The sequence below is a fragment of the Centroberyx gerrardi genome, chromosome 9 (assembly GCF_048128805.1).
Source record: "Centroberyx gerrardi isolate f3 chromosome 9, fCenGer3.hap1.cur.20231027, whole genome shotgun sequence".
In the NCBI taxonomy this organism is placed as follows: domain Eukaryota; kingdom Metazoa; phylum Chordata; class Actinopteri; order Beryciformes; family Berycidae; genus Centroberyx; species Centroberyx gerrardi.
The window spans coordinates 24823132-24842793 of NC_136005.1; the positions used below are offsets into that span (position 1 = coordinate 24823132).

The following is a 19662-nucleotide window of genomic DNA, read 5'->3' on the forward strand; positions in this document are numbered from 1 at the left end:
AGTGATTACCATTCATTTTAAGCATACATGGGTCCTAGTGGTCCCACACTTTCAGTTATTACAAATGACCAAAGATTTACCCACAGCTAGAAGACCATAGAATTTGACACTCCTTCAATAACAAAGATGAATAAAGTCTAAAATACTAGCTTTTTGTGGACTATTTATTAAACGTAGCAATTATTAATTAGTAATTTGTTATTTTAACAGTTAAAAATTGTCAACTGACATACAGTACATTGACATCTACTGTATATCTGTTCCCTGTGGTGACAATTATGGGCTGCTGCCAGAAGAGGGCAGTGTTAAATGCTTTATTCACTTCACATTCTGGCTGCATCCAGCTGTCACAGTGCATAACATGCAAACACGATCATCACCAATTTACTGCGCGGGTGTTGAGGTGAAATGATATGCAAAAAAAAAAACTGCTGAAGCTGAGTGTGCAAAACATATTCTAATATCTGTGGAAACATTCTAATATCTGCGTGTGCCCATGTGTGTATGCATGTGTTTATTTGATCATTACTTGTGAGTATATATTTTTTTCCCAGACTGCTGCAAACAGCAGGGGGTTCGTGGGCTGCATATGCCGGAGATCCAGAGACCCTCGTCTTTCATCTGCAGGCCTGTAGCCTGGGGTGAGGATTAACTCAGAGGCAAAGAGACTAGACACTGGGAGAGCCATTCCCCTAAAGTAGGGACCAGTAGGGGGGAAGAAGAGTAGGCGGAGGAGGAGGAGAAGAAGAAGAGGGAGAGGAGGAGGAGGAGGAGGAAGAGGGAGGGGAAGAGGAGGAAAGCGAGGAGGAATAGGCATGGGGAGATGTGGCAGTTTGATCGAGAGACGGGGGGAGAGGAGGAGAGAAGAAAGAAGAAAAAAAAAATGAGGGCTAAGTTGAAATGTGGGAGTGAGGGGGTTAGATAGATAGAGGTGGAAGGGTGAGGGTGATTTCAAAGTTGAGAGTGAATTGCTCAGTGGTCAAACAGTATTTTCGAATAACTTTTAACCTAATTCGAGTACCAGATGGGTGGGGTTTACCACATCTGGGCCATTCAGACATCAACAGATCGTCACTTGTCAATCATGGAAAAGGATAAAAAAAAACAAGCAAAAAACGTCAAAAAAAACCCCACAATCAAATACTTTTTCACCCATGACAGATAAGTATTTGTTTATGTATATGTATGTATGTTGTTTATGTATTACCTATGTAAAGCTGTGATACACAGGCAACATTTTAAGATAACATATATGTGAGATTTTGCCAACACTTACACCTGACAGTATTTTTGGATAGAAATCCATCACTTAGTCATTTAAATTACCCAGGTTGATTTTTCCAAAATCCCTACTCAACCCTGCTGAATGCAATACTGCTCATGTCCACTGCCTAGAAATGTATCCATGCATCACTTCCTTAAAAGTGCTTCTACACAGATTAATAACTGTAGACATGTTACTCACTGCCTGTGATCTCAAAGAGCACTTTGTCGTTAAGGCCCAGTCTGAGTTCGGGCATCCCCGACAGCACCACTTTGAGCTTGATGCTGCCCACAATCTCACTGCGCAGGACGCTGCCGTTGGCACTCACCTGCAGACAGAGGAGCAAAGGAGCACATTAAAAAACAGCAGTATCAATTTAGATTTGAAGAACAGCTTTAAGTCCACTTTGAAGTTTTTTGAACCGCTAGCATAGCATCAGCTGTGTAATCAATTCAAACCAGTTGGAGTATGAATGTTCTGCATCGCCTGAAAGTACAAAGCCTTTATTATCTGTGACTATAAATGCACACTGTAGAGTCTCATTATTTAGATAATCAGATGTGAAAGCATTCTTCATTTGAAAACTTGAAATGGATATATGGTTCTCTGCCAGTTTCATTCATCATATACGGTATATACTGTATATACAGTATATATGTAGAGAGGGAGAGAGACTATATAGACCAGTAAAGAGACAGAATCGCACAAGGGCAGATAAAGTGACAGACAGAGACTCTTGCTGACAGAACAGAAGTTAGGCAAATACACTGATCAAAACCCAGATCAACCAACCAGCAGACAGCAACAGACAGAGAGACACACTGGCAGGTCCACAGCATGCGGTGTGAGAGATGGTAAGCAACACATCTGATGTGAATTTGTACAAAAAAGGAGAAGGAAAGCGCTCTGAAGACTTGAAGATGAAAAAGTCCCCGGTCACTGATAAGGAAGTGGCTACGGCAGCGCTCTAGCTGTGGTTGAATAGCGATGTCTCATCAGAGTTTCCTTTCGTCTCACAAAGGGCCGTTACGGCGCGGAGATGCGACTCTGTACCTTCTCGCCGGTTACAGGGGGAATACCTTCCAGTTAAAGAATTTGCTGATGCTATTTTTATGGCCTGAAAGTGTTGCTTCAAGGACGAGACACTGCAAAGGAGAGTCGTCTCTCTTCTTTCTAGCTTTAAAGAGATACAGTATGCTCATGTACACAAATCTAGATCAGACTGCCCAAGATCAACTGTGAATTTCAGAGTGATTTCTTTTGCAGCAGGAAATCTGAGCCCTTGTCAGCATTTTGCAGTGACTTTAACTCAGAGAATGTAATAAAATGTCCCTCTAAGCAGGTTGAAAATGTAATTAATCCGTTAATGTAATAAATTGGTAGATAATGATAATCAACTGTGTTAATTTTGATCAAAATAATTTAAAATGAACTTCATGTAGTTATCTCACTTGGTAAGCAGTGTGTTGAGCATACTCATTGACTTACAGACAAAAAAACACATACTTTGCTTAATTAACCGACTAAACTTTGGAGCATATTGTGTTAGCTCGCTCTCCACTGTATACATCATAATAAATCCAGAAATACCACAAAAAAAATGATATTAAAAAAAGAATGGAGGATTGTTGTAAGAAAGGAAATTAGAGATCATTTCCTCAGAAATTCAATTCAAGGAAAAAGGAAAACCGTGTCTGGAAGCTTCAACACATTGGTTCTAACAAAGAGAGTTTCAGCTCTGACGCACCCACTATGCTTCTGGTAAACATTCTGACCATTTATTCTGAACATAGACATTTCAGAAAATCCATCTGGGTTGAAATGCAAACAAAAGAAATACAAGTAAGTAAACACATAACATTACAATCACTCACAATTAAAAAAGATCTTGGAGTCTTTAATGAAAATTGTGAGTCAATCATATTTACTGTAAAATATTATGCCAAAAGATTGATTTACACACAAATTTACTTTCATGCAGATAAGAGTTCCTGGTTAAATGTGAATCTCATATTCCAGTGATGACAGAGTAACGTGTGGTTTGTTGTAGCTATGAATCTGTGTGTTGTCCAGGGCTTCATGCAGCACCATGGGATCACTGAGCACAGTGTGTTTCTCTATAACACTCATGGATACAGACAGCACCTCTAACACCACTTATTGAAGTAGAAAGATGTTACAAGTCATGGGTTTACAGTCTTGGAGACCATCATGACTGCTGAGTGCCAAGATTAAAAGGCTGGGCATGGAGAACAACATGTAATGATAATGTCATCTATTATAAGGCAATTCAAATGATTATTGTAAATAAGTTTAATAAAATGTTGTGTGATAATACAGTGTGCTTGAGTAGTTGTGTGGGACAATTTTCATTATACATAAGGTATTTTAATAGTTGGTTGTGCATTAGTTGAGAAGGTTGCAACAAGTTTGAATAGTTTGTGATCATTGCAGCATATTGTTACATCGGCTATTTAGAATTCTGTACTATTTTCTTTATGTTTTACTTCGTTTGTATTTTTTCTAACTCTGAGGCTTTCATGAAAAAGATGTAATATATTATTTTGTTTCGTCAAACACTTGTCTAGGTGAGGAGTCATTTATTGTATGCATTGATTGCATTGTATTTGTGGTGGTATCCATCAAGCTTTTGTGGGATGGTGGTTATTTAAATTTTTTAGTTATGTAAAAGGGACAGTTTTTGCTGATCACTTACATCAGCAAACCATAGTGGAACAATAGAATTAATGGTAACTTTATTTCTGTAGCACACTTCTAAGAGACACCAGCTTGGCATAAAGAAGACATTGTTTTGTTTCTATGATTAAAAAACATTACTGTTTTGCAGGCATACACATAAGATTTAGGTATACAGGTTCATCCCATGATTTTAGCATATTACATATGCATCAAAGATGGGAAAATATTAATGAAATAGTCTTGCTATACCCAAGGACATGTTTGTTTATATCTGTCTAAGCCAAAAAACAACGAGAAGCTGACAAAATGACTCACTCTTGGGTCTTTTTCCAAAGAGTTTGTTGTGTCTTGCCTCTTGATTTTCTGAAAAGCTGGTGGCCATCTTGGCCCCAGGAGGCTTTTTTGGCAAGGGAGATAATTATCTAGCCACCACTTGTTGACTCCTTGATGTAGCATGCAAGCATGCGGCAAATTTGCTATGGGGGCCATGAAAATATCCTGGCAAAGTCAAACCATCATGTTAACTCACTGAATGATGTCCATGATAATGGTTTTTATAATAACAAATACATTGTGCCATTGCAATCATAATGGTGCTTTAAGAATTTTGTATTTTACTGCATTGTAAGTGCCTCAAGAAATAAAACACCTGTGTAACCAGTTCTGCTACATGCTGATGTGTGCAGAAATCCACCCCACTGAGCTGTGCAATTCATGTGACTGCAACTGTAGTGCAGCATTTGCAGTAGAGTAACTATAATCCCCAACAGCAAGTTGACTTGACGGTAACCATGAAAACCTCATTCTGATAATGGTACTGGCCTGATACTGTACGGTCTTCTGACTAACATCACCAGCAGATATATTAAATGGATTATATGATCAGAGATGATGAATGTTCTACACTATGCCATCTAAAAATTGCAACACTGGGACGTCTGTAACTCTCTGATGAAATAAAGTAAAACAAAAAATATAGATATGTGATTTTGACACAGTAACTATGTTCCTCACCAATAGGTTGACTGACTCAATGACGTCCATGAAGACTTCATTCTTCCTGTACTTGATGCCCTCTGAGCGCCAAGACACGGCATTGGTGACGGTGGCGGGAGGCCGAGGGGCCCCCACCTCTAACTTGTGGCCCTGCTGGGTGATGTACCTGAGAGAGAGAGAGAGACAGAAAGACAGACAGTTGTGACATGGGTCACATTGCCCCCAAATTCAGTCTGTAACCCTGATAATCTGTGCTACACCTGCACAGATTTTCCCATCATCTTCAGCCTGGTTTTTGAAACTAATGATCACACAGGAACATTTGTAGTAATGTGTTCTAAAAAGCACAGGTCCCAAGGCAAGAGACTGAATTTCTCATCATGGAGAAAAAAACACTGATCTAGAGAAAGGACTGCAGTGTTTCTTTATGATTTAATCTCTTAAAGATTGACACCAGCAGAGAGGAGCGATATCATAGTCTCATCTATTGTGGATAGGAAATGGCATCAACTAGTGTGTGTGTGTGTGTGTGTGTGTGTGTGTGTGTGTGTGTGTGTGTGTGTGTGTGTGTGTGTGTGTGTGTGTGTGTGTGTGTGTGTGTGTGTGTGTGTATGTTTTGTTTGGAACATGAACCCAATCTCTTGAGGAATGGCTTAAGATTTTATTTTTAATCGCACCTCATGACTGAAAATAATTGGAGTTACTCTAGCGTGAATAAATTAAAAGAGTTTGTTTTTCAGGTTATGTAAAGGTTATTCATGGATGTAATTAGAATAAGGGGATTTACATGAGCCCATTGTGACTGTTGCCACAGATAATAAACAGCCATCTCAATGCAACTTAAGTGCATTTGTTAGCATGATACTGAACTATTGAGTATATTTATTTGGTAAATGAAACACCAACATCAAGTGTCTTCACAGGGTGTTGGGCAACACGCCAGAACAGCTTTAATATGCCTAGATTCTCCAAGGATTTTAACCTCTACTGAAGAAATTCAAAGACACAAGAAATTCCATCATCTGATGTTTTGTTTTGTCACTCCAAAAACTGTCATTAGTGTTCAAGTGGGTTACAATGCAGTGACTAAGACAGATATGGCATGAGGTTTTCAATTTTTCCATGCTCATCAAGCCATTCAGTGACCAGTTATGCCTCACAGATGGCAGTTTTGTCATCCTTGAAGGGACCAGCAGAATCAGGATTGAAATGAGCAGTTGTGATCCAAAATGAGATGCCCATCATTTGAAAAGGGTAGTACCTTTTAGAGAATGATTGACAGCACAAAATTAAATCAAATTCTGCTACTGCAGGAAGGGCAGTAGGTAACTTAAGGCCTTGGTTGACAAAATAACATTTTTATTACCTGATTCCAGTATATGTTTGAGATATTTAAGTGGTAAAAGATGTACAGTCGCTTTGGGAATTAACTATTTAAACACCTCACCATATGAAGACAATCCCTCACAATGACTCGGTATTTGCTGGCATTTAAGGGGTTGAGTGAACCTAAACTCTGCCAGGAAAATGCTTTCAAGATACTCTGGCTCCCCCATGCACTCAGGTCCTTCCTTCATTTTGGCAGATAAAATTTGGTAACACTTTACAATGGCCTTATTCCAGTGTATTAACCTGTGTATTAACATATAGAAAAGTATTGTAAGTACACAATATTACTGTGTAGGTATTTGATGAAAAATCTCCCTAATCCATAATGTACTTACAACAATGTAACACACCATTCAAATGGCTTCATTAAAACGGTGTTGCTACATGGATCTAAGTACATTATGTATTAGGATGATTTTCATGATGTACGTACAGTTATTTTCCATAGGTTAATATACAGGTTAATATACTGCAATAAGGCCGCTGTAAAGTGTTACTTAAAATTCTGTTTATTCCATTTATACATTATGATTGTCATCATGATTATTCTTCTTGATTAATCTGTTGATACATCCATCCATCCATTCATCCATCCATCCATCCATCCATCCATCCACTGTGTAGTAGGTTGCCTCTACTGTGCAAGCTGGAAAACCAGTTTGCTGTTACTATCCTCTGACTAGTCCATGGAGACACAATGACTTGTCATGAGAATAGGAGGGAGCTGCACCTATAGGTAAACAACATGTGACCCAACACCTGCCCCCCGCCACTGTTCACCTCTCACGGGCCTGGTTTCCACTGCACAGCCAAGCAGAGCTACAGCAGTCAGGGCTTTCTCGTTCTTATGCCACCTAATTTTCCCCAGAACACAATGTCCAAAGCATGATTATTATAGTTTGGAATTTAGTTTAGTTTAGCTTAGTTGTTATTTCAGTTCTTTCAGTTCTAGTTTTAGAATTTTTGGTAGGCGTGGTATTTTTTAAAGGTGTAAGAACAGAAACTCAAAACATGTATGTTTGCAACGGGTACTGTGTCATACAAACAATAAATCTTAAAATTTAAAATGTATTTACATGAATATTTTCTATTAGCGTTTAATAAAAATAGCCAAAATTCATTTTTTTTATCCTGCACATGAACAAAAAAACAAAAACTAAAACATTTCATGTATATTTTAATTTTAATTTAGTGTTACAAGTAGACAAGATAGTTTTAGTTCAGTTTTAGTTTTATTTCAGTTTATGACAATGTTTTTTAACACCTAGTTTTTGTCTTAGTTTTAATTTACAATAATAACCTTGGTCCAAAATGAACAATACAAAAAACATATATTATTGCCACCAGAGATGATTTGTACTGCATTTCAAATAGAAAACAAATGATGCTTTGGGCACTGGGTTATATACATTTTGAACTGGCGCTGTTAAGCCGCACTTGGACCTGCTATGGAGAAGTGGCTAATAATAACACACAAGGACAGCATACGTGTATGGCAGCTAAGTCTATTAATACAGTGCCCTACATGCTGCCTTGCATTCAACTCGTCAATCGCTCAAACACATGTAGACATGAATGCGTGCTCATATTTAGCACTGCATAGACAGGTGGGAAGACACAGACGACTGACACAGACGACTGACACACAGACGACTGACACACAGACGACTGACACACAGAGCACTTTCAACCTGCATTCCCCCTTAAGCAATCTCTCCTCCTCTGCCTTCTCGCTAGAAGTAATGCTACCCACCCCTCCTCTCCACTTCCCACTAACCCATTCATCTCCTCCCTCTGTATCCACTCTTCTAACATCTCTTCCTCTTTCCTCCTCCCTCTCCTCTCCTCTCCTCCCAAACCCTATTCTTCCTTATCCTTTCTTCTCCTCCCCAGGCCTGTACGTTTTCCCCAGAGTCACTGACAGACTGATCCGATGTTCCACATGGATCTGCTGTCCCCAGACTCATCTTTTTACAACAAAAAACACACCATAGGAACTCCTCATCACTTTGAAATGGGTATTGCAAATTTTCTTAAAAAAAAAAAATAAAGTATTTTTTTCTATCTACATGAAAATGTGAAATATGTGTTTTCCATCTTTTCGCAAAAGGCTTGTAAATGCATGTCACTAATTTTTTTCTTTGAATAGGATTTCAGAATGGCTTTGCCCTGTGTTTGCTCCTTAGCGGTTGCTGTATGCTTTTAGAGAATCGTGAACCTCCCATAACCCTGTAATACCCAACTCACTAGTGATGTTACCACCTTGGCCTCTGTGAAGGCCAGGAACACCCTGCTATGTCCTAAAACTATAGCATTCCCCAATAATAGTGGCACTGGTGGTCAAATGATTCAATTGTCAGTGGGTGAGCCAAAAACCCACAGGCCTATGAACCCAAAATAATGTAATAAATGATATTCTGCTCAGCCTGAGGCATTAAGAACCCAGGCACCGCGTTGGTCTTGCATAACAGTGTTGTCAAATGAAACCCGTGTAACTCAATTTTGCTGTTTTTCTTTTCTTTTTTGCTTGAATTGAAACGCTGACCAGGTTTTGTGACCCGTGAGGCTAGGATACCTAATCAAAGCCTATTGTATAATTTAAAAAAATACATGAACATTAAACTGAACAGTCGATCTGAACACAAAGGAGGCCTGTTTCATTTGATCGTTGAAAAGTTGACGTACAAGATCTAATTGCAACGACATAAAAGTGCTACATAAACAAGTTTTAGATTGATTGATTAATTGATTGAGGCAACATTTTCTCCCTTGTTTTCTGTCCCAGTTCTTCCCACCTATTGAGTCTTGAGTGAATGTTGACACACAGCAAAGTCTAAAAGTGCTGAGAGATGAAAGGCGGCGACAAGTGGGCTTGGGGTTGATGTTGGGTTGTTTTGTTGTTTGGCTGTTTGTTCTGTTTTGCCCTGATTTGCCTCAGAAATGCTAATGAAAGGATCTGGGAGCAGGGCTGGCAGCAAATTGACAGATTAGCATAAGAATAGCAATCATAACACACACACACACACACACACACGCACATGAAAGCACATACAAATATACAAGCATGTAGGCATACGCACATGAACACATAAGCATCCCTACACATGCACATGCAGTCTCACTTGCTCTGTCTCTTACATCCACCCACACACACACACACACACACACACACACACACTCATACACTCACCAGGTGGGTAGTCTTATAATGTAAGAGAAAGGCAGTATTGTTGTGGTGGTCAAGGCATGAAATGGGCGGAGAGCTGGAATAGCTTGCAGAGAGAGAGACAGTGAGTGTGTATTTGTGGGCATATGAGAGAGAGATGACTCTGTGTGTGTGTGTGTGTGTGTGTGTGTGTGTGTGTGTGTGTGTGTGTGTGTCTCCTTGGCCAAGAGAAGAGCAGGGCTTTTCTGTCTGAAAGTCTCGAGTGTGTCCAGCTGACGGTGGCATTGTGTGTGAGTGTCAATAGGAGCCTGGCGATTATCAGCCCTATTCAGACCCCAGACCATAAACAACACACACACACACACACACACACACACACACACAGACACACATACCTCAGCCAAGCCTTGATCCTCAGAAATTCATCAGTCCCCATATTACCAAAACAGCTTAAGCATGTTTAAGGAGAGAAAATGGGAAATGATATCCCATGTAAGATGGAGGGATTCAAATATAAAGGGCAACACTAATTAAGAGCCAAGGTGATTCGCCACACATAAAGCCTGATGTTACCGTGGTTGCATGGCTATAAAGCAAATGTTGAGCCTTTTCCTGGAACAAATGCCTCTCCCAGGAGCCGAGAGGAAAAGAAAAGCAAAACAACCCCTTGTAAGCCAACGAGCGGAAAACATTTGTGGAGTCCAAACAAGAAGAGTTACTGCAGTTACTTTCATTTCACTCACCGGAAAAAGGTCCACCATTCACTGTAGCTTTAGTCACTGAGGGCTGTACTTTGTTGAATGAAAACAACTAATGCAACAAATATACCATTAAAAAAAAAAAAAAAAATCTTACTCCCTGTGTAAAAACAGACTGTGTAGGAACTGAAGCCAGCTTTGTGACGGGAAATGAGATGTAGACCGGGTTTGGAACGCTGAACCAAAACTTCCCCTGCCCTAACTGCTGCATAAAAACTCCACCGGTATTCTGGGTAGACAGTTCACACAAGAGTATGAAAAGGGATTTCAAATTCGGGGTACGTGGAGAAGTGGCGGGGTTAGTTGTGTTGTGGGGGAGAACAGGAACGGAGCGACACCCCGAAGGTCTAGGCTCCCTCCCTCACTTCAGGTATTCCAATTTGACCACTGATAGCATAACAGGTAAACATGTCATCTCCTGTGAAGGATGCAGGCAGCCCTTGGGCCAAATAGTAACAAGATCTATCATCCCGCCAAGTTTCATCGAAATCTGACTGGTGGTGTAGCAGTTGTGGCCTCTCAAAGTTTGAAATCTTTACCTTGAATTACAGCGCCCATCAGGCCAGTGTAATGTTTTTAAACGCCTGAACACAACACTAAAATGCATCATCACTCAAAAGTTTTGACCTTTGACCCTTGAATTATAGCATCCCAATTAGAACAATCAGTGTAATTAATAAGGATGGCTGGATGTGCATGGCTAGTTTCATGTCAATTTGACTTATATAAATTTTGACCTTTAATTATAGCACCCTCATCAGGCCAATCAGGGTTAATTTTCAAACACCAGTGCCAAAATGCATCACATCTCCAAATTTCGTAACAATCGGATCAGTGCTGTAGGAATTTTGGCTTTCCAAAGTTTGAAAGTTTAGCGCCACCATCAGGCCAATCAGTGTTATTTTCAAATGCCATAACACTGTGCCAGAATGCATCATCCCTCCAAGTTTGGTGAAAACTGGACCCGCGGCATCTCAGATATCACATTTGAGTTGAAAAAAATGTGACTTTTAATTATAGCGCTCCCATTAGGAAAAGTGTAATTTCACACAGCGCAAAGATGCATCATCTCTCTACGTCCCATTTCATCGTGTGCGAGACAATCATTGCGTGGGCAATAGTGTTCTTACTCTTGTAGGATCTTGCTGTCGGTGGTCTGAGGGAAACCAAAGTCCATCACTTCGTCCATCAGCTCGTACACCGTCACAAAGTTGTCACGGATACTCTCCTCCTCGAGCTCCTTAAAGTACTCTTTAAACACCTAAACACACAAACAAACGAGCACACACTCTGTTTGCCATTCATGTTATATCTTAATGGGTACGGCCCATATGAATTGTGTGGGTGTGTTTTTGTGTGTTTTGTGCGTTGTGTTAGGGAGGGAAAGTGTCAATTTACGCCATCTGCTGGTTGTGCTCAAGGAAAAAAAAATCACCATTCATTTTCCCATAGGGGGATTTTTAATAATTGATTACAAATTAGTAACAGCTTGAAGTTTCATATATGATTTTGCAACACTAAGGTACATCAGCTATGAACGAGATGAAGCAACATGTACATTTTTACACAGCCTTGCTACTGCACTATATGATTGTCATACCCCTAAAATGAGGGAGAGCGATCAAGAGTACATAAACTCCTCTACATGCCCTGACTCATACAAGTTTTCCCCACACTGGATGCTTTGATGATCAGAAGTATTTTGACAAGCCAGCTATTGGATGTAGGCAACCTTGCCAATCAGAATTTGTAAATGCTCCGCCGCTGGAGCTCAGAGCGACGGTGCTCGCTGCAGTGGATTGTGGCGGTGGAATCATCAGGGCAACAGGCTTTGTAGTCTGTTTTGGAAAAATGCCACCAGATTATTTGAGAAACTGAGATAACAATCAATTTCACAGGAAATAGAGCTGTAATCACACCTTATGTTGTGTTGGCCTAATATGAAATGTGTAAACCATCCAATTCATTTTGATGGCCAGTTTTGAATGCAGACAGCAGGGGGCGACATGACGACTTTCCCTTCCCATGTGTATAATTAAGGACTTAGAATAAACATACACACCTGCACTATTTTATAGAGGAAGGAGTACACCAGAGCAGCATTGGCATTCTTCTTGGTCATCGCCACCACTGAAAAAAGGACTGTTAAGAAATAGCAACCACAGATCTACAAGTGACAAGCATACAAGCAGAGAAAGTTGAGTTGAAAAACATGCAAATTGGTCTCTGAATCAGAAATAGACAAGATGAAGATGGATGGTGAATATCCTTTAGATGTCCCTGGGTGGTTATGAGATTAGTGCAATGAAATAAATTGTTGAAAAGGTTTCCAGAATGCATCACACTTGCATGCAATTGAGAACATGGCCACAGGGAAAGCAGCTCGGTTGTCTAACGCAGTGCGCTGGGAATACAGCTTACTCACGACCTCAACATCATGCTGAATTAATAATGTGTGAGGAAGTTTGACTGCCCAATCTCCCAATGAAGAAAGAGTACAGTGCATAACACATCATAGTGAAGCTGTGTTCAATTTTTCAACTGGCTGTGAAGCGTGATATGATGGAACATGAAACAGAAGCTGCCTGCTGCGCAGACCTGAAACACAGAACTTCCTATGGAACCGAATACAGCTCAGGCTGGAAGATTGTTAACCCAAAGATGGCAGGCAGGTGTGTGATATCTGCTGCTGCAAATCTCCTTGATACTGTATTGAGCCTCCCTCATCTACAGATATGTTATATATGATAAGATATGATCACAAATACCAATGAATGATGGGCGGGCCTTGACTTTGAAGTAGGAAATGGGAATGCAAATGCCTTGGACTCAAATAGGAAGAAAAGTAAAGATTAAAGTATAGTAAGCATTAGTGATTTCACATATATGGAACCTTCATGCATGAAATCCCACTAGAAAATTGACTACAAATGTCCCAAAAGCTGATTTTCATATGAATAAATGTCCATTTTGCTACTCTCTATTCCTATAAAAGCCTTCCGATCAGCAGGTACTACAAAGCGTAGTAAAGTGTTCAGACATGAGCTCTGTTTGGATACAGTAGAGGTTGCTGTGTTTGATCCACAGAAAGTGGGCGGAGCCATGGGTGACGACCGGTGTCATCTCAGCATCCTCTTCTCTCTTCATCAGCATGGGCATGAAGTGGTCGATCTCATTCATGTCCATGTTCCCCATGTAGTTACGGCAGATCAGCACCTGGATACGTAACATATGGCACAAAATATAGAGGCAGAAGACATTATAGTACATTGTAAAGAGACCGTCCAGTCATAAAATATTTATAACTTTTGGCTGAGATACAGCACCTAGGCAAGATGCTTAAATACAACAACCTCCTGGATCTGATTTTCACAGTTCATCCCTCGATGACAGTGTTTCCAACTCAATTGTCTGTTTTGATTTGTAGTTTTAATGCCCTCATGAAGGTCTGTTGACCGGCTTTTAACATAACACATGAATTAGCAAGTATGCTGAGCCTTGCAGCAAGGCTCAGCATACCAAGGCTATACATCATCAATTTGCGATGTTGCATTCCAGGAGTTATTTTGCGGTTAATTTTTGTAATTTACTTTTTTGGTGTGCCCACTTTCCCTCAACCTGCCTCATCTACATCAGTCGGTGATTTCCTACATTTCCCAGAATGACTTTCAGCAACTTCCAGAAGAATTTGTTGCTTTTAATCAGAGGTAGGCAATTGTTTTAGGGTGGATTTTTCCAAGTGCCTGTTCAATAATTTTAGTCTAGCATTTCAAGAGATGAGCAAATAAAAAATTAAGTAACTGATGAAAAATACACGATTCTATGAGTGAATTGCATAATTTAATTATTTCCCACATACTGCAGCTCTTACAACTGTTGACTGGGATTAAGACAGGAGCTGTATGAGGTGCTGTCATGACAGTCAGCCACAAAGTTGAGCACTAAGTCACATCTGTGACTATTGAGGAATTTCCAATCAACCAACAACGATGATCAGAGAACCCAACTACGTAAGATTTACTTCATTTAGCCCTGAGAAATACCACACCTCTTAATTTCAACACACACGCACACACACACGCACACACACACGCACACACACACGCACACAACTAGATGAGTCAGCAGTGAGTCTCGGTTGAGTCCTGACACACAGAAAGAAATGAAGAAAGAGATCAAAGCTCCTACGCTTGAGGGATCTCACTCACTCTCTCTCACATTCACACACACACACGCACCAACACACAGACACACACACGCACACACACAGCTTCCAACCTTCTTTAATAGAGGAGCCTCTATAGCGCAGGGGTCACACAGGGGCAGAGACAACAAAAGAAGGAGGAAATAAGAAATAAAAAAAAAGGAAATACCAGGAAAGTAAAGTAATCTGGGGGAGAGAAAAGGATATGATCAGGCCACTGCTCGGCTTCTGTGAGGGGAGACGGAAACCACAGAGCGAAAAGTTCAAAGGTCACCAGAGAGAGAGAATGAGGCATAGGCAAATCCTTGTATCTGAAAGAAAAGCTGTGACACTGAAGGGCCCTGGAACTATTTTATGTGTCCAGTGATGAAGTTTTAACGTCCTGAAATAAACTTTGCTGGAAAACAATATTGGACAAAATATTCCTCTTACTGGTTTTGATTTGCGAGTTGCCTTTGTTGCCAACATTAGCTTATTGAGTATTCCATCATTAAGGATTTCAGTGGTAGACAACTTTCTGATAGATCTGTCTGCAGGATACTAGCAGAGCAACATCAGCAGATTCATTTGCACACTACCAGTTAGTGCAGTAGACACATAATCAATATTGATGGATTTAAATTTATGGAGTGTGTTTCATCAACAAATCAGGAGTCCATATGGGTTTAAAATGCACCATTACTAAAGACAATGGCCAACAACAACAAAACACACACCCGCACATATAATGCATTGTATTGAAGATCTGCAACCGACTGGTTTCACTAGCATCATTTTTGCCTCCAAGGGAAAATTAAACAAAAATACTAAGAGGGACACATATACAGATGGAAAGTGTCCATAAAAGGGCACTATGGCGTGAAGTGAAAATATATAGCCTAGAAGGAATCATGATTGGTTGCGGCTTAGTCACAGACCAGCCCAAGAGTGACTCCTGCACACTGGGCTCTTGCATATAATGTAATTTCTTTATTACTGTATGTTTCGGTATTAAAGCCTTCATCAGAAGGGCTGTTTGGGCTTAGTAGAATGTCAAACGCTTCCACTGAGGTTCAAGACAATAAAGAAATGAATCATCAAGCAACCTACATATTAACATCGTCTCATAATATCGCTACCCTTTCCAGAGATTTAATCAAACACATTTATGATGACAAGCCATGACATGTTTCTTATTCACTGCTCTATTCCCCATTCTGCCACGTTCAGCTCCCCACTGTCCATATATCGGTGTGTAGGTCAACTTTTTTTTTTTTTTGCCATTCAGACACTTTTGAGGTTGAGAGCCATTTTCAGTCTGCTAACTCTGCAGCTGATAGCTAGAGGTGAGGATAAGGACACAGTGAGATGCTGGGAGAGTTGGCAGCTCATCCTTTGTCAATACATACTGTATCTGAGGGGCTGGAAGCTTGATTATGTCCAGGCTACAATCACTGACATGTTTTGGAATGGCCTATGTTTCACCTTTAGGACATTCAAGAGTCAATACTTTATTGTCATGTCAACAGGGTTGGTTCAAATGTGTGTCAGTTAAACTCAGATTAAAAATACAAAACAGATACAGTAGTATATTCAGCAGATGAAGTCCACATCATATAGAATGCCTTAAACTATCAGTTATCCTATTACATGCCCCTGCAGCTACTTAATAATCCAAGGCTCATAAAATGCTACTGTGCATGGGTTAACTTATTCCAGATACACACATATATTCTGGTTTTAATATCAGTTTAATTGACCTTTAGAGGTAGGTAGTGACTAATTACACTAGTTACAAATACCCCTCTTCAGTGTAGTGTGTGTTTAGCAATTTGTTGGCTGTGGAGGTTGGAGGCAATTTAGGTTTTGGTCCCAGTTTTGGTTCGAATTCACGAAAACTGTTCTTATTTAGATACCTTATAAACATACTTTTATAAAACTGATCATTCTAAACAATAGTCCTGTATTTATTAGTGAGAAATTATACTAAATGTTATATCTAACATTTTCTAGAGCAGTATAGGACAGGTTCTTACTGTGGTGAACATGTCTCTTCACACCACTGGTGGCCTTGATGATTTTTTCCGGGGATTTCAGAAAGGCTTTAGGGGAAGTTTGTTAATGGGACACACAGGCCAATCAGGAACTGTTTACAGTGTTTAAAATCAATAGGAACCACACGCTGCTGACCTCTAAAGGCGAACGGCAAACAGAGGACCTTCATTTGAAGGCAAACAAGCACAGAAAAAAATCTATAGCGCTAATGTCAATTTGTATCGCACATCAACTCTTTGTGTAACAATCACAATACAAATGAAATAATTCCCATATCACTCTAAGAGAAATATCACATAGAATAAGATGATGATATTCCAGTCTTAGAAAGCTGAGAGGAGTTAATATTTGTTTATCTGTAAGTCAAATAATGGCACATTCAAGAAAGCAAAGAGATGCCACTGAATTGGACATTGGACATGTCACACAGTGACACATTTTCTGAACAGCAAGAGGTTCATTACAGCACAGCCATTCAACTTGAATGTCTCCAATCAAAGACCATGATAAAGAATCAACTAAAAGCTAGCCTATAACCCCATTTATAAGAGCCAAAGCTTCATGTTGCACGACTGAGGAGTCTGGGACTTTTTCAGCCTCCTACGATTAAGTTTTAAGCTTCCAGCAAATGAAATTTGGTGTGCATGACGACCCAAAACTTTTGAAACGTCCACTTATTGAACGTTCTATCGGAAAGCATCGGGAACAGTTTGGTACCACGCTGATTTTAAAGGAGGAACATTTCAGTCTACATAATTAGCTCCCACCAGCCAGCAGCCTGCAGTCTAGAGCCCAGGAGCTGCGATGGGGGGAGGAGGGGGGGTGCACAGCCTAAGGGTGGAGGGGTAAAGGGCAGAGGTGCAAACCGGTTTCCTTCTACAGTGTGTGTGTCTGTATGGATGTGTGTACCAGGGATGTTGACCTGTCTGTTTGTGCATACTGTGTGTGAGTCTACATGATTGCCTATGTGTGCACATGTGGTTCCTGGTTAACTATGGGGTCATTTTGAATATTTTCATCCCCTTATGTAATTTAGCCCAGTATACGTATATCATATAAGATACACAAAAGTGCCTCCCTTTTCTGCTTCTACTGCTGTAGAGGAAGACAGGGGATCTCGCCTGGTCAGAGCAGAGAGAGAGAGAAAGAGAGAGGGTTGAAGGTGAATAGCTACTGACTTGCCCCAGGGCAGAGAGAGAGAGAGAGAGAGAGAGAGAGAGAGAGAGAGAGAGAGAGAGAGAGAGAGAACCTTTAATCAGCACAATCAGACATCCAGGCTATGAGGGACTAATCCATTCCCCTGGTAGACCTTGTCAAATACATGGGTCTTCTTCTTCTTCAGCAATTTCATTATTTCTCCCTCCCAAATAAAATAACCTTATTGGGTTTAAATGTGGAACCTATATCAATTAATAGTAGCCTAATTTTAGTATCCTAATTTATCATTGCCATAGTGCAAAAAAGCATTTCATATATACTTCAGAGTATGTTTAGAGATATTAACTATATTAAAGATTTAAAATATACAATTTGCCAAAAATACATAGGCTATGTAAGCGTACATGTAGATGACATTCATTAGAAATACATTTGAGGCACTGAAAATACGTTCTTCCTATGTGATGTTGACCACATATCTGCAGATAGGCCTATATCCAAAATATGTTTCAAAATATATTTCGATTATCATCTACATGTCCAAGTACATTTTTTGCCCATCTTTTGAACATTTTGGAACATATTTCTGAATTCTTAAGTATAGACTATGTGATTTTTAAAAGGCTAATGTATGACTGCTACAAATTATACAGCTTTAAACTTTGAAATAGGACACATCACATACTGTAAGGGCTGCCTCGCTGCACAAGAACAAGCCTTTCGGTGTATACTGACACTGTTGAAACGAGTTTGGCAAGTTCTGCCTCTTCTCTTCTGCTTTCTCTCTTACACAGGGGTGACAGTGCAGAGTATCTTTGTCCAGAAATGTAAATGTGGGCTAAAAGTGGCTTGTATGACATAGACACGTGATACGCGCCAATAAAAAATAATTTCAAGCGTCAGTGTCCGATAACTTTCTGTCATTCTTGCACTTTACACGAGCCATTTCTCTCCTCTTCTAGCAGGTGCTTCGTTGTTGATATCCTCATGTCAACTTCCCCCCCCCCCCCAACAAGTCGCAACAAACTCACCTTTCCTTTCAGGTCGAGGATAAATATCGCAGACGCCGACATCTTGGTAAAGAAAAATCCCCGAGTACAAGAACTAGACTAGATAGTATATGGTTGTACGGTAATTCCGTAAAATATGGGTCACTTAACTGGGCTAATAGTTTCTCCCATCATCTTCCTTCCTCCTCTCCTCCACTCCCTCGGTCGTTGCGTTTGACTGCAACTCGCTGCTTTTCCGGACCGGAGTGTCAAGCTAGCCGAAGAAAGAAGGAGTGAGGGAGGGGGGCTTCCTGTGGTGGTGGTGTGCCGGCTGACTTCACACCAAGCACTGGGACTCCTACTGTGTCTATAGCCTTTAGAAACAACAATGCCAGAGCTAGACTATGGATTATAATGGACTTTTTTTTTAGATAGTATGTTTTTTTGTGTGGAGGCTATCCAATATTAATTATAAGCCTCAAAGTTACCTGTCCAGAAGGCACTTTTTCACCAGGAAATAATGCACCATAGTACAATATAATCTTGTTAGTGTGCATTTTACATTGAGAGTTTTCGTCTATAATTAATGAAATGATTCCACTGAGTATTTCAGAATGTTTGTTCGTCTGTACCATAGATATAAAAACGTTTTTATATCTATTTTCTGTACACCCCAATACTTAATGGCAAATTGTGCACTTTTATTTTGAAGGCCAAATCGTCGGTATTTCCGGTATTACTGCGGCTGTCTCTCGCAGCTTGACGCAGCTGGTTTCCGGGTAGGAGCCTCGCCTGTCAGCTTCAGTTTTGACACAGTCGGACCTGTCAGACAGCTTTCGTCAGTTGGACGGGTGGAAGAGGATCCCATTACGCCCCGAGCGTCGTCTTCAGACAAATTGTGGCGTTTTTTTCCCACGCGATTGTAACTTGATTATTTTTATAGCCTCATTATTGATGTTGTGATGATCAGTGATGTAATGGTAAATAAAGGTGAGTAAATTATG

At 40.2% G+C, this 19662-nt stretch overlaps 1 protein-coding gene across 1 annotated transcript in view; it reads right to left on the minus strand.

Annotated features, from left to right (window-relative positions):
- ap1m3 (adaptor related protein complex 1 subunit mu 3) overlaps positions 1–18911 on the minus strand; it is a 28598-nt gene extending 9687 nt beyond the window's left edge. Inside the window, exons 1-6 of the mRNA XM_071925639.2 lie at positions 18701–18911; positions 13333–13489; positions 12336–12403; positions 11404–11534; positions 4979–5126; positions 1466–1592 (exon numbers count right to left, since the gene is read on the minus strand). Of these exons, the coding sequence (XP_071781740.1) occupies positions 1466–1592; positions 4979–5126; positions 11404–11534; positions 12336–12403; positions 13333–13489; positions 18701–18742 (673 nt within the window). The 5' untranslated portion in view covers positions 18743–18911. The remainder of the gene's footprint in view (positions 1–1465; positions 1593–4978; positions 5127–11403; positions 11535–12335; positions 12404–13332; positions 13490–18700) is intronic.
- Between the last annotated feature and the right edge of the window lie 751 nt (positions 18912–19662).